This window comes from Doryrhamphus excisus, linkage group LG19 (genome assembly GCF_037039965.1).
Source record: "Doryrhamphus excisus strain RoL-2023G ecotype Guam linkage group LG19, RoL_Dexc_Guam_v1.1, whole genome shotgun sequence".
Classification (NCBI taxonomy): Eukaryota; Metazoa; Chordata; class Actinopteri; order Syngnathiformes; family Syngnathidae; genus Doryrhamphus; species Doryrhamphus excisus.
Window position 1 is genome coordinate 7,118,262 of NC_136375.1, and position 18,308 is coordinate 7,136,569.

The window sequence follows — 18,308 nt, forward strand, 5'->3', positions numbered from 1 at the left end:
CCTCAGTGCTCTCGGAGAGGAGTGCGACCCAAATGTAATGAAGGGCAGACAATCTGTCCGGGTAGGGTGAAGCAAGGGGAAAGGAAAACAGGCAATATAAAAAATAAAAAAGGAAGCGTGTGAAAAGGTAAAAGGAAGGAGGGGAGTGCACGCCGGAGGAAGATGAATAATTCATGTCTAGCAAGGGTCGACATCTGATGGTGCTGGGAAATCCATCACTCGGGTCCATTTTTACCTAGGAGCTCATAGAGGAGGTTGAGGATGTCCTTCCACGCTGCGCCTGCCTCCTCCCCGGCCATCTCCCCAAAGTGGGCTGCACTGTCGTAAAGGTTCATCCGGTCGATGCATTTAGACAGCAGGGTGAGCATGCCCTGAGAGAAAAACATAAAGCAACAGTACAACCATGAGAAATCTATAATCAATTTTTAAAAGTGTACTTTAATTACCAATTACTGCATCCAGCGGGTTTGTCCTGAAGCCAAAATACATCACAGCTATAGCACAGAGGTACATTATTGTGTGATAATGGAAATGATATTGCTTGTATCACTTTAGACCAGGGGTCTCAAACATGCGGCCCGCAGGCCAAATGTGGCCCGCAGGACACTAGTTTGAGGCCCCCGCCTTGATATGAAAGTTTAATGTTTAAAGTTTGATATAGATGCTGTATGGTATCATGTACCCAGAAAAAATTATTATGTTTGATTAATGTTCATGTTAAAGGTTAAATAACTGTTAATAGTTATCCTCCCCATCCGTGTGGAAGTGGTAAGTTTTTGGCTATTTAGGTTTAAAGGAAATAACTTGAAGGCTACCGTTTAGGTCGCTAGCTCTCTAGTTTGCGAGTTAGCATGTGTCTCAAGACCCTGCAGTTGCGCAATATGTTGTAAATAAAAAAAGTATAAATGTGACTATAGTCGTGTTTTGTCATGTCTACAGGGCTCTAAATGCTTTGTTCATTTTAATCTGAAAAAAATAATTTGTCTACCTACCAACTATATGTGGTTTCTTAAGTTTTTATTTGCCGTTTTATTATTATTATTATATTTATTTATTACTGATTGATTTTCTTTATTCTTGATTTGTTTATTTATTTTCCATCATATTTTGTGCAGAAAAATAAAAATTAAGATATTTGAGAACAGTGGAATGTTTTATCAGAGCTTTTATTGTAGAAAATCAGAACCAAAGAAAAAGTTTGTATATATTTTTTGTTTTTAATAAATGTTTCTTTTTGGAGAACCTGATGTGGCCCAGCCTTGCCCAGACCCTAGCTCCAGTGGCCCCCAGGTAAATTGACTTTGAGACCCCTGCTTTAGACAGACAGTGGCTGGTTAATTTAAAGAATACTAAAGGCTGCTGGGACTTACTCATGGGGCAGTTCATTAGGTGCGCCTGCATCATGTAATGGGACACATTAATACAGGAGCTGTATCAGACATTCTTGCTTTACCAAAGCATCACAATGCTCAGTTTAATACTGAGAAGTCTTGTGGTTGAAGTTTACAGGGCTGTACAGCACCATGGGATGTTTAATACTTTAGTCAGTAAAATACAGCCGACCTGAACTGCACTGAATGTATGCAGTTCTTCCCTTTGGATGACCTCATTAGATTCTGCATCCTAATGTTGTGACCCGGGAGTATGTCCCTGCAATAGCAGTGAACCGAAAGGGACATTAATGTTGCACGATAGATTGCATAATCAAGTCGAGCTCCACTGGGTCCTCGTTCACCTCCTCTTTGAAGAGATCTTGACGTTTGATGAGCGAACGGAGGAGACATTGTTTCTCCTCATGTTCCAGCTCCGAGTCAGGCTGCTTGAAGTACTCGATCAGGTCGTTCAGCGTCTGCAGCACCTCCTCTACGTACCCCGTCACCGCCATGGATTCACCCGCGGCGGTGCTGTCCAAAGCCCTTTAGAAAAGCAGGAAAAGAGTATTGATAATCTTCTCTCCCATGGGTTTGACCATCGAGATGCCCCCTTCATTATTACTTGATAAAATTTGTGAAGAGGAACGTTGTGTTGCGGATGTTGCGAGCAGCTTGCGACTCCTCATGCTGACAGCGCTGGAGAGTAAGCCCATCATCCATGTGGCCTTCAGAATGCAGGCAAGCCTACGTGGGAGACAACACAAGTGTATTTACTGTACAGGCATAGTCTTTGTGCACTGAAGCATACCTGTATTACTACTTTTACTACTTTTACTATAGTAACCATGTCACCCACATTTAGACACATTTCACGCTCAATAAGTTTCAATCATGTTGAATGAATTGGATATGTGATACTGTGTTGACATGAATATAAGACGACTGAAAGTAACATGACCGTTCATTTAGTCTCTTCAGGTGTGTGTGTGTGTGTGTTTGTGTGTGAGCAAGGAAGAAAGGGAAGAAAAGTTTTTTGGTACCCAACTGTCAGTTTGCATGTATAAAACTCTAAACCCATATAGAAGACGAACTCACTTTTTCCCAGGGAATAAAAATACTGTTTTATATTCGGGTCAATATGGTACACGGGTGAATTGCCACATGGTGTTCTTTTGCCTAATTATATGTATACTTATTATCTGGTGCTGTCTGTCTATCAAACATTTTGAATGGGGGGGCATATTGTCATAAAAAATGTGGCCGAGGGCTCGTCTGTACGTAGGTGGTCATCAAAGATAGAATAAGATACTTTCTCATGGTGGAACAAAATATTATTATTACTATATAATTAATAATCATCAAGAGCGGCACGGCAGTTGAGTGGTTAGCGCGCAGACCTCACAGCTAGGAGACCAGGATTCAATTCCACCCTCGGCCATCTCTGTGTGGAGTTTGCATGCGTGGGTTTTCTCCAGGTACTCCGGTTTCCTCCCACATTCCAAAAACATGCTAGGTTAATTGGCCACTCCAAATTGTCCATAGGTATGAATGTGAGTGTGAGTGGTTGTTTGTCTATATGTGCCCTGTGATTGGCTGGCCACCAGTCCAGGGTGTACCCTGCCTCACACTCGAAGACAGCTGGGATAGGCTCCAGCACCCATCATGAGGAAAAAGCGGTAGGAAATGAATGAATGAATAATAATCATCATATAATTATATGATTATCATTATATTAATATTATATTAATATTAATTGCTGTTGGATAAAACATTGGCTCTCAGGAGTATGTGAACATCTCTCCTTGTTTACTTCTCAGACGCCCTCCTCAACATGTTTTGCAAAAATGCGTCAAACACCGCCACATGTTGGGAGAGAGACTGCCACAAGCTACCCAGCATGCCTTGTGGCATGTATACATGTGTGGAATTTTGGCAAGGGTGTTGTGCGTAGATGTTCATTTGGTGGTGCAGCAGGTATGTTACATTGCATGTCACGTCTGTGTTGACATGTTGTGTTGTATGGAATGGTTTTTTTGTACTCGCTACAGATTGCATCTGACTACTTCCTGGGTGACGCAAGCGTACCACAGTAGCACTGCAAATCATGTTGCCAGCTAAAAAAACATTTGGAAACACACAGTGGACCGGATTAAGTCATTTGGTGGGCCTGATGTGGCCCGTGGGCTGCAGTTTGCCCATACCTGGTCTAGCAGCATTTCAGCATCGGTGGTAATTTATAATTTTGTCAGACCTTTGTCAAAAATATCATAAGTGTGTCAAACTTGAAGATATAAAATACCATTTATGTCCCATTTGGAGGCCTTACATACCGTTAGAAATAGCTCATGTATCCAGTTGGTAGCATCAATCAAATCTATTATTATCTTGGGCATAATATCTGATACAGTTCTAGTTTTATGCCTCATTAAATTGTGTCTTGTGAGTGTATTTTCATGGAGATAAGTGCCAAACTATAACTAATAAAATCATAGTCCCACACGTGAGCGGTATGTTTTCACAAATCACCAAGTCTAATCCATTGCCACTTATGCATACCATAGTAAATATGGATGCATATAATTACAGCGTTGTAAGGTATGCATTCCCTGGATGCTCAGGTTTATGGGTGGGTCTCTAACTCGACTCGCTGTAATCTAACACTAAAATCAAGGCAGGGTTCTAGTGTGGTGTAAACTGACTATAGTATCCCTATGCACCCACCCATCCCAACATGTCAGGTGCGTTGGCACGACATCAAGACTGCAGGGACTGCTTGGCACCGCCACAGGGAGATGTTTGATGTTCCTGGACAGACGCCAGTGATGACCAGCATTCCTTGTGTCACTCGAACAAACTGTCAAACACTTGGGACCTTTTTTAGCGCTTAACCAAGCTGCTGTCTCATGTCAGGTGAGAGACTGGGCAGGGCTGAACGTGGGCAGTGGATAATGATGAAAAGTAGGGAGATAAATGTTTTAGATGTCATCTTTAGTTTGACATGGTGTAATGTTTCACTGTGCAGATATCATAGCATTAAAGCACTCGGTGCAGACATACTATGTCAGACGTAAGCACGCCTTTGTAGCGACTTAACGGTTATTTGTGACACTATGTGCAATAGCCTACTGTGTCAAGTTGTTAAGTACGGGGGGACGACAAAAATGTCACACAATTTGTTCTGGGATGACGACTCACATTACAAAACTGTTTTGAAATGATACTGTATAGTTCAGTTTCAGTTTCAAAACGTTGCCCTTTCTATTGAATATGTAGCATTTTGATGGACTTACAAGTGTAAAAGTAAGTTGACCACTCTTCATATTAACATGAGAGAAGACCCTCTGCTTTACTACGATATCATAGAAGTGTAAAAATAAGTTAATCACGCTGAATACTAACATGTTAAATATGATGTCATGAGAAGTGTTGGGACTGTTACTCACTGGAAATTAATTAGTTATGGTTGTTCAAGCAGCGGCACGGTGGACGAGTGGTTAGCGCGCGGAGTTTGCATGTTCTCCCCGTGCATGCGTGGTTTTTCTCCGGGTACTCCGGCTTCCTCCCACATTCCAAAAACATGCTAGGTTAATTGGTGACTCCAAATTGTCCATAGGTATGAATGTGAGTGTGAATGGTTGTTTGTCTATATGTGCCCTGTGATTGGCTGGCCACCAGTCCAGGGTGTACCCCGCCTCTCGCCCGAAGACAGCTGGGATAGGCTCTAGCACCCCCGCGACCCTTGTGAGGATAAGCGGTAGAATATGAATGAATGAATGTTCAAGCGGCGGCACGGTGAACGAGTGGTTAGCGCGCAGACCTCACAGCTAGGATACCAGGGTTCAATTCCCACCCTCGGCCATCTCTGTGTGGAGTTTGCATGTTCTCCCCGTGCATGTGTGGTTTTTCTCCGGGTACTCCGGTTTCCTCCCACATTCCAAAAACATGCTAGGTTAGTGTGAATGGTTGTTTGTCTATATGTGCCCTGTGATTGGCTGGCCACCAGTCCAGGGTGTACCCCGCCTCTCGCCCGAAGACAGCTGGGATAGGCTCCAGCACCCACGTGACCCTCGTGAGGAAAAGCGGTAGAAAATGAATGAATGAGTTCTCCTCCTATTTTGTGTGGAAGTGGTAATTTTTTGGCTTCTTATTTTGTCTTTCCCCACCCTTGGCCATCTCTGTGTGGAGTTTGCATGTTCTCCCCGTGCATGCGTGGGTTTTCTCCGGGTACTCCCGTTTCCTCCCACATTCCAAAAACATGCTAGGTTAATTAGCGACTCCAAATTGTCCATAGGTATGAATGTGAGTGTGAATGGTTGTTTGTCTATATGTGCCCTGTGATTGGCTGGCCACCAGTCCAGCGTGTACCCCGCCTCTCGCCCCAAGACAGCAGGGATAGGCTCCAGCATCCCCCGCGACCTTCGTGAGGAAAAAGCGGTAGAAAATGAATGAATGACTGAATGGTTCTTCAAGCTGCCGTCTAGGGTTTTGGTAGATCTCTCAACGGCACACATCACTACAAAGCTAAATCTGAATTGGTTTACACCTTTTAAGGTTTTTTAAAAAAATTTTGTTACTAATTTTTAAAGTGATTTGCACAACACTTAAGTTATACTTATACAGATTTTCTAACAAAATACATGCAAAATCATTCCACACAATGCATTTACCCTTCTTTTGACAGGTCCAAGCCGAGATGATTTGGCATCAGGTGCCTGGTAGGACAGCCACAGTCCGGTTGCCAAATGCATGATGAAACACACAGAGTCTCCATACTTGATCTCTGGCACACCCATGCCATCGATGTCTCTCTTAGGGCCTGACTCGCTCTTTTCCTGTTTGGAATGGAATGAACTTAGTGTATTTGATAATACCAAGGTAGGTTGAGGAGTTGAGGCTTGCCACTAATTTGTTGTTTAATTATAGCAGACAGCGAGTAGAAGTGAAACACATGAACACCAACCATCTGTTGGACACAGAAAGGCACTGACCTTCAAATCAGTACATACACTGTGGCAAAATAGAAGGTTAGAAACACAAAAACACAGTTGTCACCCAAAGTATGAAGTATGATGAAAACTTTTGTAATTGGATTATTCCATACTTTATTGTCAAGGTTATATTTAGTAGAGCAACTGTATTTTTAGACAGAACTGCACAGACCTCTGGCCGGTGCAAAGTAGTGTGGGAAAATAACGAAGAATAATTGGACGACGGAAGAGCATAAAAGGACAGTAGGGAAATGCTCTTCGAAATCTTATTAACTTACTTATCGGCCAATTTCTTTCTAATGTAGTTTTTTTTTTTTTTTTTTAGATTAAGAGGTGGCTTTTTCTTGACCCGCTAATGGTAAAATACTGAGCCAGCCAATTACCATTACCATGACTTTTGATGTTTCAGCAGTTGTTAAAAGGCCAAAAATTATTGATGATGACAGTCTATGAGCTCGTTAGGAGAGTACAGTCTTTAATGAAGTCAAAGGAGATGTTTACACTCAACCCAGCTATTAGATGGAACTGTTCATCCAGAGCTTGAAAGTCTAGACCATGTGACAGAGAAATCTGACCTTTGAGGGCCTGAAGCAGAAGGAAGTGGCCGTGGTGTCGGACTTCTCCCTGCACTCCAGGACCAGTCCCCGGTCCTCAGTTAGGGCCAGGTAATGGCCAGTGGAGAGGTGGCGCAGTCGGAAGGCCTGACCCCACCGAATGTGGCTCCCGCTCCAGCTAAACAGCAATGTGCCACACACAAAAACATTCGCTAATAATCCCAGCATAAATAATAGGGGTGTCACAATATCTCGTCATAATAAAACGTGAAAAAAATATTTTTTCGTTTACAGAAAAGCTTATCAACAAAACGCTTATCAGACTTTCAACTATGGCAACGCTACTGTGAATGAAAATATAGGATACGGAAGTGGCAATGTGTAAGGCATTGTTGGAACTGCTTTACGCAGACCATAAAACTTGCAATCCAAAACATCTTAAGGTGGAATCAGAAGCTGTAGTAATTCTACATCTGACCAAAGTTACTTAAAATTTGTCAGATCAAAACATAATCGCTGCATGAGAGTTCCATCAATGTGATAGTAGCATCTATTCACTACTTTCTGGTACCGTACTCTAAGCATCATGGGAACTGTAGTTCTTTTAGCTAATCTACTGCAATCTACTTTACATGTGTCTACATAACTATACATGGACATAAAATATTAGTAGTGGCAGCTACAACTGCTGTCATTTACTAACCTTTATAATTTGTTTTTCTTTAAACTTTTGCAATTTCCGTTTTTTTGTTTCCAGTTCCAACAGTTAAAAGCGTTGAATTTAGATCATGCATGTAAATTTAAAAATTAAAATTAATTTATCAATTAAAAACATTAGATATTTTGTAATTGTATTTTTCTTGAAAGTAATGTTAAAAAGGACCCAATATGTTTTTACCCTATAAATATAGTTAGAATGTTAAATACTCATATTAAACGATGTACATTTGTAAGTGAATCAAAACTCTGTTTCAGAGGGCGGTTTGTGATGTCACACATAGGCGGGCTTCCTTATATGGGCGTATGATATACCCTCCCCAAGCTCTGGTTCTGTGTTGACGTTGTTAGCAAAGGCACCCCGAAAGTGTTTCTTCAGGCGTAAGGGAAAGCTGCATTTTTTTTTACAATTCCTAACAACGCAAACAGGCCCAAGTGGTTGGACTTCCTGGTTCCCTACCAGCAAAAAAAAAAAAAAAATCCCTTAACGTATTTCACACAGGACTGTTTTGTGAACATGGGTCAGTATGCAGCTGGACTAGCCGACAAACTTGCTGGCGCCTGTTCTTGTGAACCAGATATTGTGTATTTTCATGTTGTGACACCCCTAATAAATAAATGAACATTATACCTGCAGACAGTATATACTTGTATGCTATAATCGTGTATTAAATGTAGAAACACTACTGAGGCAAGTAGACTAGCCTAAAGGATGCACCTGCTAAAATACCACAGACTGACAGGCAGCCCCAGTGAGGGGGTGTCACACAATACGATGAGAGAGAGAAATGGTGCAGGTGGATAGATAAATGAAGGGAGAGAGCGAGGGAGCGAGAAGAGAAGACTGAAAGAGATGTACACAGAATCCTCTGGAGGACTAATAAATGGGAGTGACAGCTCAGCGTCCATAGCGGCCTCATCATTGAAATACCAACTGGTTTTGTGAGATTCACATCACAGACATCTGTGTGTACAATCCGGTCAGGCCTCACCTGATCCTCAGGGGCTCCAGTCTCCACAAGGAGCGGGCCTTTGATGCTCCCTTACCCGCCTCATAGTTGACTATCCTGGGAGCATAAAGACAGAAATGTTTTACAATTTTTTTTTACATATTTTACCTGCCAATATGTACATGTTATTGGTAATATCATACAGTATTGAATTCTAAACTTCTACTTGAATGTAATTTCTTCGTGTAATCAATGGTTGAATTATACGTGGCAACATTATTTTTTAGCACTGTCTAAATCAGGGGTCTCAAACATGCGGCCCGCGGGCCAAATGTGGCCCGCAGGACACTAGTTTGAGGCCCCCGCCTTGATATGAAAGTTTAATGTTAGTGCGGCCCGCGCAAGTTTGATATGGATGCTGTATGGTATCATGTACCCAGAAAAAATTATTACGTTTGATTAATGTTCATGTTAAAGGTTAAATAACTGTTAATAGTTAACCTCCCTATCCGTGTGGAAGTGGTACGTTTTTGGCTATTTAAGTTTAAAGGAAATAACTTGAAGGCTACCGTTTAGGTCGCTAGCTCTCTAGTTTGCGAGTTAGCATGTGTCTCAAGACCCTGCAGTTGCGCAATATGTTGTAAATAAAAAAAGTATAAATGTGACTATAGTCGTGTTTTGTCATGTCTACAGGGCTCTAATAATGTTTTTAATTTTAATCTGAAAAAAATAATTTGTCTACCCACCAACTATATGTGGTTTCTTAAGTTTTCATTATATGCCGTTTTATTGTTATTATATTTATTTATTACTGATTGATTTTCTTTATTCTTGATTTGTTTATTTATTTTTCATCTTATTTTGTGTAGAAAAATAAAAAGTAAGATATTTGAGAACAGTGGAATGTTTTATCAGTGCTTTTCTTGTAGAAAATCAAAACCAAAGCAAAGTTTATTCATTTTTCTGTTTTTAATAAATGCAGTTTTTTTTGGAAAACCTGATGCGGCCCAGTCTCACCCAGACCCTAGCTTCAGTGGCCCCCAAGTAAATTGAGTTTGAGACCCCTAGTCTAAAATCATGAATAGAATGGTACATTGTTTATTAATGACTACTATTAGGATTCTGTGTCTATTAATGTAAAAGCTAGTGCCTTAAGGGGGCTGACACTGTTCCAGATCTATCACACAAGGAGTCGGCCTGATTACCCATTCTTCCCCTCCCCCCTGGGCTACAGCAAGTATACCATCATTGCAACTTTGTTGTTATTTAGAGTTGTTCTATTTGTTTCTATTGTCAGTGGTGATCTTTGTTGTCATTAACGGTCACAAATGTGTTTATTTTGAGCCTTTTTGGCTTCAAGGTGGTGGCTATCATTAATAACTGGCGGGAAGAGGGATCAAATTAACTATTGAGCATTTAAAAGCTGCGGCTGCATACTATAAAAGGAAAATAAGGAGCAAATGTTACTCAATGAGAAAACTACAGTACATGTCAAAGCTAGTTTTCCAAACAGCACTGAAGACCGGAGGAGTAAACAATCACTGCATAACGTGGAAAACAAGGTGAAACCCATATTGATCACTTTTGTAGTATCAAACTGTCATTTTTACTACTTGTGACAAGCCAAAACCGCAGCACATTACAGATACAGGGTCAATTTATTTTGTTCGATTTCCCACTTAGCATGGTTGGGTTTGTCATTAGTCTTCCACAACACAACTCTCATCTTATATAGACAACTTAGGGCTGAACTACGTAGAATGTTCCATAATACCTTTGTTCCTCCTCACTCTTGTCTGCACCTGGGATAGTCAAGCTCTCGTCATGGCCGCGACACAAACGCATCACATGACCACCGACCAAATACCCTAAAGAAACAAAGAAAACTTACAGTATAAGCGCAGTATTTCACCATTTTATATCTTCTAAAGCGGGGGTGCCCATTATGTTGATATCAATCAAATAGACTGCACTTTATAGACGTCAAATAATAAACAGTAAAATAATAAATAAATAACGAACAGACAACACAATAAGCCGTGACCTTCATCTTTATTATTCCGATTACTCTGTGGTAAGATGCCTATATGTATAGCAAAAGTTGTCCGTTCACCTGTAGCCTCTAGTCGTGTAGTAAAAAAATATATATTAAAAAATATATATTCTGCTTCACATCCTGAGCTCTGCCATAGAAATGTATTTTTTCTATAATTTTGTTTATTAATTTTGCTAAATGTGCTAAATGTGCCCATTGTAAAACATTTTTCATATGTTGCATCATTTTAATTTATTGTATATCTGTACTATGTGTAATAAGTCGACATAAAAGTAGCTTGCACACTGAAAAAGTGTGGGCACCACTGGTCCAAGGAGATAATACCATAGAAATGAAACTTTGATATATTACAGAGTAGTATATAACAATAGTAGTACAATAGTATGTACATCTGTGTAATACTTGCTTTTATAGTCAGTATAGTTACTCCAGACCCCATTCACTGTGCAATATCTGATCAACCTCCATGTGCAATATTAAGGGCTCTAAATGCAATATACTGAGTTCTATGTGAAGCATTTCCATAATGCCTCATATTAACTCTCTAACAAGATCTCAGTGTATAGACTGGTCATATATCTCATCGCGTTTCATATTATCTACATACTGTATTGTATATAACTCTGGGAAAACTGTTGATTTTGTTAATACTTGGGTTGTTTATATTGTTTATTTTTCTATATTGTGTATTTTGTACTGCGAAACTGATTCTGTACTCTTGCTGCTGTGCAATGCAAATTTCCGCACTGAGGGACGAATACAGGCATATCTTATCTTATCTTAATATTGTACAGACTATTGTCCAAGTAGATAGTAGCATGAGTGAGCACACCTCACTATGAATATGTCTAAATATGCCTAAATTGTCAATATACTGTAGTTATCGTGGTAACAGGTTGTTACTGGAATGTTCTTCCACTCCTCCGTGAAGCTGATGGATGTTGGACAGTTGAGGTCAGGTCTGGAGACCTACTGATGTCTCTCCATCACCTTCACGTTCAGCTTCTTCAGTAAGGTACATGTCATCTTGGAGGTGATTTTGGGCTCCTGCTATAAAGCCCAGTTTCTCTCCATGTCTCTCCATCACCTTCACGTTCAGCTTCTTCAGTAAGGTACATGTCATCTTGGAGGTGATTTTGGGCTCCTGCCATAAAGACCAGTTTCCCAAAGGACGGGATGATGCTCAGCTTCAGAATGTCACAGTGCAGAAATGGAAGTCATGCACTTATTTTCTGTAGATAGTGAATCTATATTGCTATGTGAGCTGTACAGTGACTACTCTAAAGTCTAATGTGTAAATTTCCATAGTATTATTCCTTGGGAAGAAGTAAGTAAAAAAATGGTCTTATTATTAGACAAATCAACTTGCCAACAGCGGCACGGCGGACTAGTGGTTAGCGCGCAGACCTCAAAGCTAGGAGACCAGGGTTCAATTCCACCCTCGGCCATCTCTGTGTGGAGTTTGCATGTTCTCCCCGTGCATGCGTGGGTTTTCTCCGGGTACTCCGGTTTCCTCCCACATTCCAAAAACATGCTAGGTTAATTGGCCACTCCAAATTGTCCATAGGTATGAATGTGAGTATGAATGGTTGTTTGTCTATATGTGCCCTGTGATTGGCTGGCCACCAGTCCAGGGTGTACCCCGCCTCTCGCCCGAAGACAGCTGGGATAGGCTCCAGCACCCCCCGCGACCCTCGTGAGGAAAAAGCGGTAGAAAATGAATGAATGAATGAATGAACTTGCCAACAGCCATGTTGCTTGAGGAGCAGGTAGGCTGGACATTCCACAAGGTTTGCATGAATGATGCGTCCACCTGGATGTTGCCATTGGAAATGGAGAGGTGCTGCAACAAGACAGGATAAGTCAGTCACAAACCGTTTTACACACAAAGTTCCAGAACAGCAGTAAAATAGAAACGTTAGCAGTTGAGAAGCTCGGACAAACACGAAGAATCAGCAAACACCCCAACCGAAGGAGAGGGTGAAGTCCCAGTGCTGGGATTTGAAAAAGATATTAAAGCACACTCTGCATCCATCAACAAGTGCTGACAAACAGCGTTAGAATGCTGTTGGCTAAAAAGCACTGCTGCATCAGCGCTTCCCTCCGAGTAGAAATGTCCAGATAATTCTTAACAATAACTCTTTCCAGCAGATATGCTTGGAGCAGCTCCAAACTCTCCACAGGCTGCTTTTACAAGTTGCTTGACAAAACGTGGACATGCTGAACAATGAGTTGCATCATATTTATCCGTGTCATATATCTGCCGTGCATCTTATCGAGCGATACATTAGGTAAATTAAAGTTTCGTTTTCATGATACTTATTAAAAATGCTACCGCATCAGGGGGGTGTATCAGTGCCAGCAAGCTAAAGAGGAAAAATGTGATGACGACCATAGAATGTGACATGAGGAGGAAAAGGGCTGGTGTGGTTGGGCGACAGTAGTTTGTTGTGTGTTTGCAGTAAAGAGATTATTGACAGACATCTGCTCATCATCCTCACAGTAAAGAAATTATTGATACAAATCTAATCATCCTCACAACATCCAGATCAATGTTACAATACCGTCTTTATTCTAGCTGTAAGCATTTTTCATTCATTCATTGGAGCACATTGGTACCACATAACGATGTAAACCAACGACCACTGCCACTATGAACAGCTAATTTTTAGTCATCAATGATGGGAAAAATGTTAAAAGATGAGATGCAAATGTCTTAAAAACATTGTATTGGTTTTATAATTTACTGTTAACACCAGTTAAGGCTCAGTTGTACAGATTTAGGATACTTATGACAGTCGCAATGCTACTTAAAACATTGCCTGCACTGTACAGTTAATACCAGTGATGTGTGGTGAGGTACTGACTCTTTGAGTTTAAAAAAAAATGTAAATATAGGTTGAGGATAGCAAAAAAAGTCTACTTCACTTTGATTTATTTTTTAATTAAAATTTAAAAACATTTGTATATGAAAAGGAAAGGTTCTGATACTTTGTTGTAAATGTCTGATCACCTCTTGGTGAGCTTGGGTATATAATCCTCCGTCTTGGCAGTGAAATTCATTGCCTAGCTTTCAAATCATTCAAATCTAGCTTTCGTTGACACTGTTTGCATATTTCAATAAAGTAAAAAAAAAAATGCTGGCTTTTCCTCACCGGAAGGACGGCAGTGACAAGCACCTTCCAGCATGTGCACGCCTGACTCCGAGTACCTTCTGTATGTCCAATTTGCAAGAGTACTTTTTGCAAGTTTACTTAAGAACATGTTAATAATTGGAATCTTACAAAAAAAAAAAAAAATATATATATATATATATATATATATATATATATGTTTAGGATAACAAAATAAGACAAATTTACTTTGATTTATTTTTTTTATGAAAATTAAAAACATTTGTATATGAAGTACACGCACCCTATTCTCCAGGAAAAGTTCTGATACTTTGTTGTCTGATCACCACTTGGTGAGCTTGGGTATATAATCCTCCGTCTTGGAAGTGAAATTCATTCATTTATTTACCACAGCATAAAATATCTTGCATTTGACTTGTTTGTAAATCTAGCTTTTGTTGACATTGTTTGCATATTTCAATAAAGTAAAAAAAATGCTGGCTTTTCCTCACTGGAAGGACGGCAGTGACAAGCACCTTCTAGCATGTATGTCCAATTTGCAAGTGTACTTTTTCGCAAGTTTATTTAACAACATGTTGATGATTGGAATCTTACAAAAAATATATATATTTATGTATATAACAGTACAATTGAGAAATGTATATTTATTTAGTTTGAGAAGTGAGGCTCTTCCTCACCTGCATCCTCTGACCCCAAGTCACTGGTTCATACATTTTATGATGAATTATTTCTGATATGTGAACAAATGATAAACATGGCGGTTGGCCTCCAACCATGTATTCAAATATGAATGTGTATTTACCCCAAATCAATTCAACATCTTTTTGGCAGGCTTCCCCTCATGTATCATTTGTTTGATGTAACAAATGCTTACATCCTGCAAAGGTTGCATATCGACCTGCGTGATCACTCACAGTAATGGCACACTGATTACTTTTGCTTGAATTTCCTCAAGCGGCCTATTCTTTGAAAGAAACACTCAAGCCAAATCAGGTGGAGATTTCCCAGCAGTGCATAGCAAAGTCTGGACATTAGCCAGCTTTGCATTAAAAGAACATTTCCCCCGCTTGAATGGCCACAAGCATCCATTGCCGCTGCTTTTACTATTCCTACAGCGTCGCCGCCACACCTTTTTGCTATTTGTCTTCCTCTGTTGAGCCTCAACTATTTTTCTTGAACTTCTCCTTTCTCCTCATTCATTGCCAATGAGTAATGAGGGAGGTACAGTTAGAGCAGAAGGAACAGCATTAAAAATTAATCAGATACGAGATTCATGCCACTCTTGACTGGTGTTAAGCGAGAGTGTGGCAGTGAAACAGACTTCAAGCTATGTGGGGGTTCAAACCTCTACACACAAACGCACACCGGGAAATCAATTGTCAGTTCAATTCACTTGACAGCAGAGAGGATGATCATTTAGTTCCGCAAAGGAACACGAGCGGATGATGCATACTTAAGACTACGTGAATCGAACATTAACACGGCAGTTAGAAATAATCTAGGCCATTTCTATATCTTTCTGACATGTATTTTCTCCAGGCAATCTGTACTGTCCGTCAAACGTTTCTTGAAATGCTGTCCTTTCAATAGCGGTGTCAGTGTAAGGTACATAAAAGATAAGGTAACATGGTCTAAAAAACTGCTTAAAATGCATAAATATGGTTAGAGCATTTAAGAGGAGTAAAAAAGATAAGGTAACATGGTCTAAAAAAACTGTTTAAAATGCATAAATATGGTTAGAGCATTTAAGAGGAGTAAAAAAGATAAGGTAACATGGTCTAAAAAAAACTGTTTAAAATGCATAAATATGATTAGAGCATTTAAGAGGAGTAATAGTTCATGTCATATAAATAAAATTCAGTTGTAAAAGAAAAAAAGACACCCTACTATTTTTTTATATGTTTGTTTCTAAAATAACCAAATCTCCATTGTTGGCGTTTGGGTGTAATACCGCAAGGTCCACTAGGGGGTGGTAGCAGCGATGGTGGTATAGAGTCGGTGACAAAACGACAGAGGAAGAATAAATCCTGAGGGTGAATATACGTCAAGTCATCGTGGATTGTCTTCCTTATTCTGTACCACAGGTTAGTACAAAGTAGAGATAATTTATATTTTAATGGCTGTAAAGAGTTTAGAAAGTCGCTAGAGTAATCAGCTGACTGCCAAATGTTTGTTACAAAATGTGTTGTAGAGCATTTGAACATAAGCGAAATGGCTAATGCTAGCCAGCTTTAATGTACAGTTAATAGCATGAAGCAGGCTTACTGAAAAATGTGAAATGTGTCTGGAAGCAAATTGGTAATTGTTGATGTAATCATCTTATGATATCTGAAGTGTTGTTATTTTTGGGAGGAAGAATAAATCCTGAGGGTGAATATATGTCAAGTCATCGTGGATTGTCTTCCTTATTCTGGACCACAGGATTTTCAAGGCATACGCAACATCAGCATGAATAGTTCCAGCTCGTCTTATCTCTTATTTACTTATCTTGACACCCAAACTAATAGATTACTATAAGCTTCAAATTCAGTGTTCTACAGTATAGGAGATAACATAAAAATGCTGACATATTAAACACATATTTTAGTGAGGTATGTCACGTAATGTTAAACAAAAGCTGCCCAATGAGTGACTAGTGTTCTGGCCTTGTAGACAAAGCACCAATCTGATAAACAATCCATGAGGATCCACTGACCAAATATCGCTCTGTTGACACGCTGACAAGAATCAGGTCATCTCCGATGCGTACTTTCTCGCCTTCAGACCTCTGCTTGGACGCAGGGTGGATGGTCCACCAGCAGGCTTCTCCTGTTGACACAAAAAAGCATCCATATTACCAATTACCAGGTACTGGAATGGAAGACAACTGACAAACGAGCTGGTCTGCTGGCCAACGTGATGTTTAGGTGAATTTCAATTCCGAGGGAAGTACATAGAGAGAAACATGATGTGTGGTAGCTTTTCTGTACATATATTGTGGGAAGGTTTTTGATGGGGCCGCACTAACGTGGCTTAGCATGAGCACAAAAAGTGAAGTGAAAGCTCATACGGTACCTATAGAATCCTCTTGTAGTCCAACGTCGAATGACAACTTGTCTGTCAGAGACCTTGATGTCTTCAAACAGGTCAGGTACTAGCGCAAAATACATTTAAGCTTTACATATACATAAATATACATGCTTTCATGTCTGTAAACAGGTTGCATGGATTGATTTACACTATCTGGACATAAACAGTGATTGGTCTTAACTGCAGTTTGTGTGGTTTACACTTGAATGCATCATACAGGACACAGCAGGGCCAAATAATGCCACAACCGCTTCACTGAGGTGGCAAATACTGGTGACAATGCGTACCCATGCACAGCACAATACGCGTAGCGCGTAATATTGTAGTGCACTACACGTCAACAGTACTTGACAAGGTGTAAAGTCGCGGCGTGGTCATTTCATGCCAATGCGCACCATTTACGGTCACAGTAAATCATGCTAAGTGCATGATTTTTTTTTAATAAACAGAACGCAAACAGTGAGCAAACTAGTCTTGACACTTTTCAGGTGTGCCATAAATAAACGACATGCATTGCCATGGCAATTTTCTGGACAATGCACAAGCAAAATGTGTACAAGTGTAAACACCACTTCAAACAGAGTTCCATCATACTAAATGTCATCTTAATTATCTAAATGAAAGAGTCAAAACATTAGCAACAACCATAACATTGTTTCATAAAGAAAGCATAATCTTTGCCTTACATGAAGCCTTTTGCACATAACAATAGCTATTGTATTGGGTCTTGTTACATTGTGTCAGTTTACGGTTACTCACCATGCCACTGAAGGAGTGGCGCAAGAGGATGGCATGACCATACAGCAGGGTCCGATGTCCGCCTCCCTGACCCGCCTGCCAATAAAATAAAATAAAAGCAGATCTTTGTACAGTATATTTAACCTATTACATGGGAATTTATCCCATCACTTACTATAGGACCTCCATTTTTAATTCAATGATAAGAAACAAATAACTTTGGGGGAGGCTTTCTATTCATAGTGCAAGCAGGTGAAGCAACGAAAGGGAGCAGGAAAGGAAACACACAAAAATACCAAAGAACCAGCGCAGTCAAACGAGAAACAAAACCAAACAACTACAGTGAAATCTTGATGTTGCTGGGGCAAAAAAAAGACACATAAAAGATGAGTTCCCCCACCCATCACCCCTGGGGTTAATTAATCTAACCCCGACTTACCTTTTTAATCAACCTCTAGTGGCAGAGGAAAAAAGATAAAATACAGTAAGTGGTCTCATTTTTATTCTAGTCACGAACACAGCAATAGTAGTCTCAGACTCAAACTGTTTTAAAAACATTCCCTGGTTTGTATGTTGCAATGGCTATGTCAAAATAAACTATCCAACCTCTGCAACTAGGTGCAAGATTGAAAAGTATATTACATCTCTATCATATCAAAAGCGTGGATTACTGCATTGAAAGTTGTTGAGTTTTTTGCAAGTGAATACCAAGAAAATTGTCTTAGAGTA

General features: G+C 40.0%; 1 protein-coding gene across 1 annotated transcript in view; it reads right to left on the reverse strand.

The window, feature by feature from the left end:
• ryr3 (ryanodine receptor 3) overlaps window positions 1-18,308 on the reverse strand; it is a 124,680-nt gene that overhangs the window by 75,160 nt on the left and 31,212 nt on the right. Inside the window, exons 4-15 of the mRNA XM_058057853.2 lie at window positions 18,019-18,033; window positions 17,601-17,675; window positions 16,827-16,905; window positions 16,468-16,580; window positions 12,382-12,481; window positions 10,357-10,450; window positions 8,625-8,699; window positions 6,937-7,093; window positions 6,041-6,205; window positions 1,996-2,117; window positions 1,736-1,916; window positions 236-371 (exon numbers count right to left, since the gene is read on the reverse strand). Of these exons, the coding sequence (XP_057913836.2) occupies window positions 236-371; window positions 1,736-1,916; window positions 1,996-2,117; window positions 6,041-6,205; window positions 6,937-7,093; window positions 8,625-8,699; window positions 10,357-10,450; window positions 12,382-12,481; window positions 16,468-16,580; window positions 16,827-16,905; window positions 17,601-17,675; window positions 18,019-18,033 (1,312 nt within the window). The remainder of the gene's footprint in view (window positions 1-235; window positions 372-1,735; window positions 1,917-1,995; window positions 2,118-6,040; window positions 6,206-6,936; window positions 7,094-8,624; window positions 8,700-10,356; window positions 10,451-12,381; window positions 12,482-16,467; window positions 16,581-16,826; window positions 16,906-17,600; window positions 17,676-18,018; window positions 18,034-18,308) is intronic.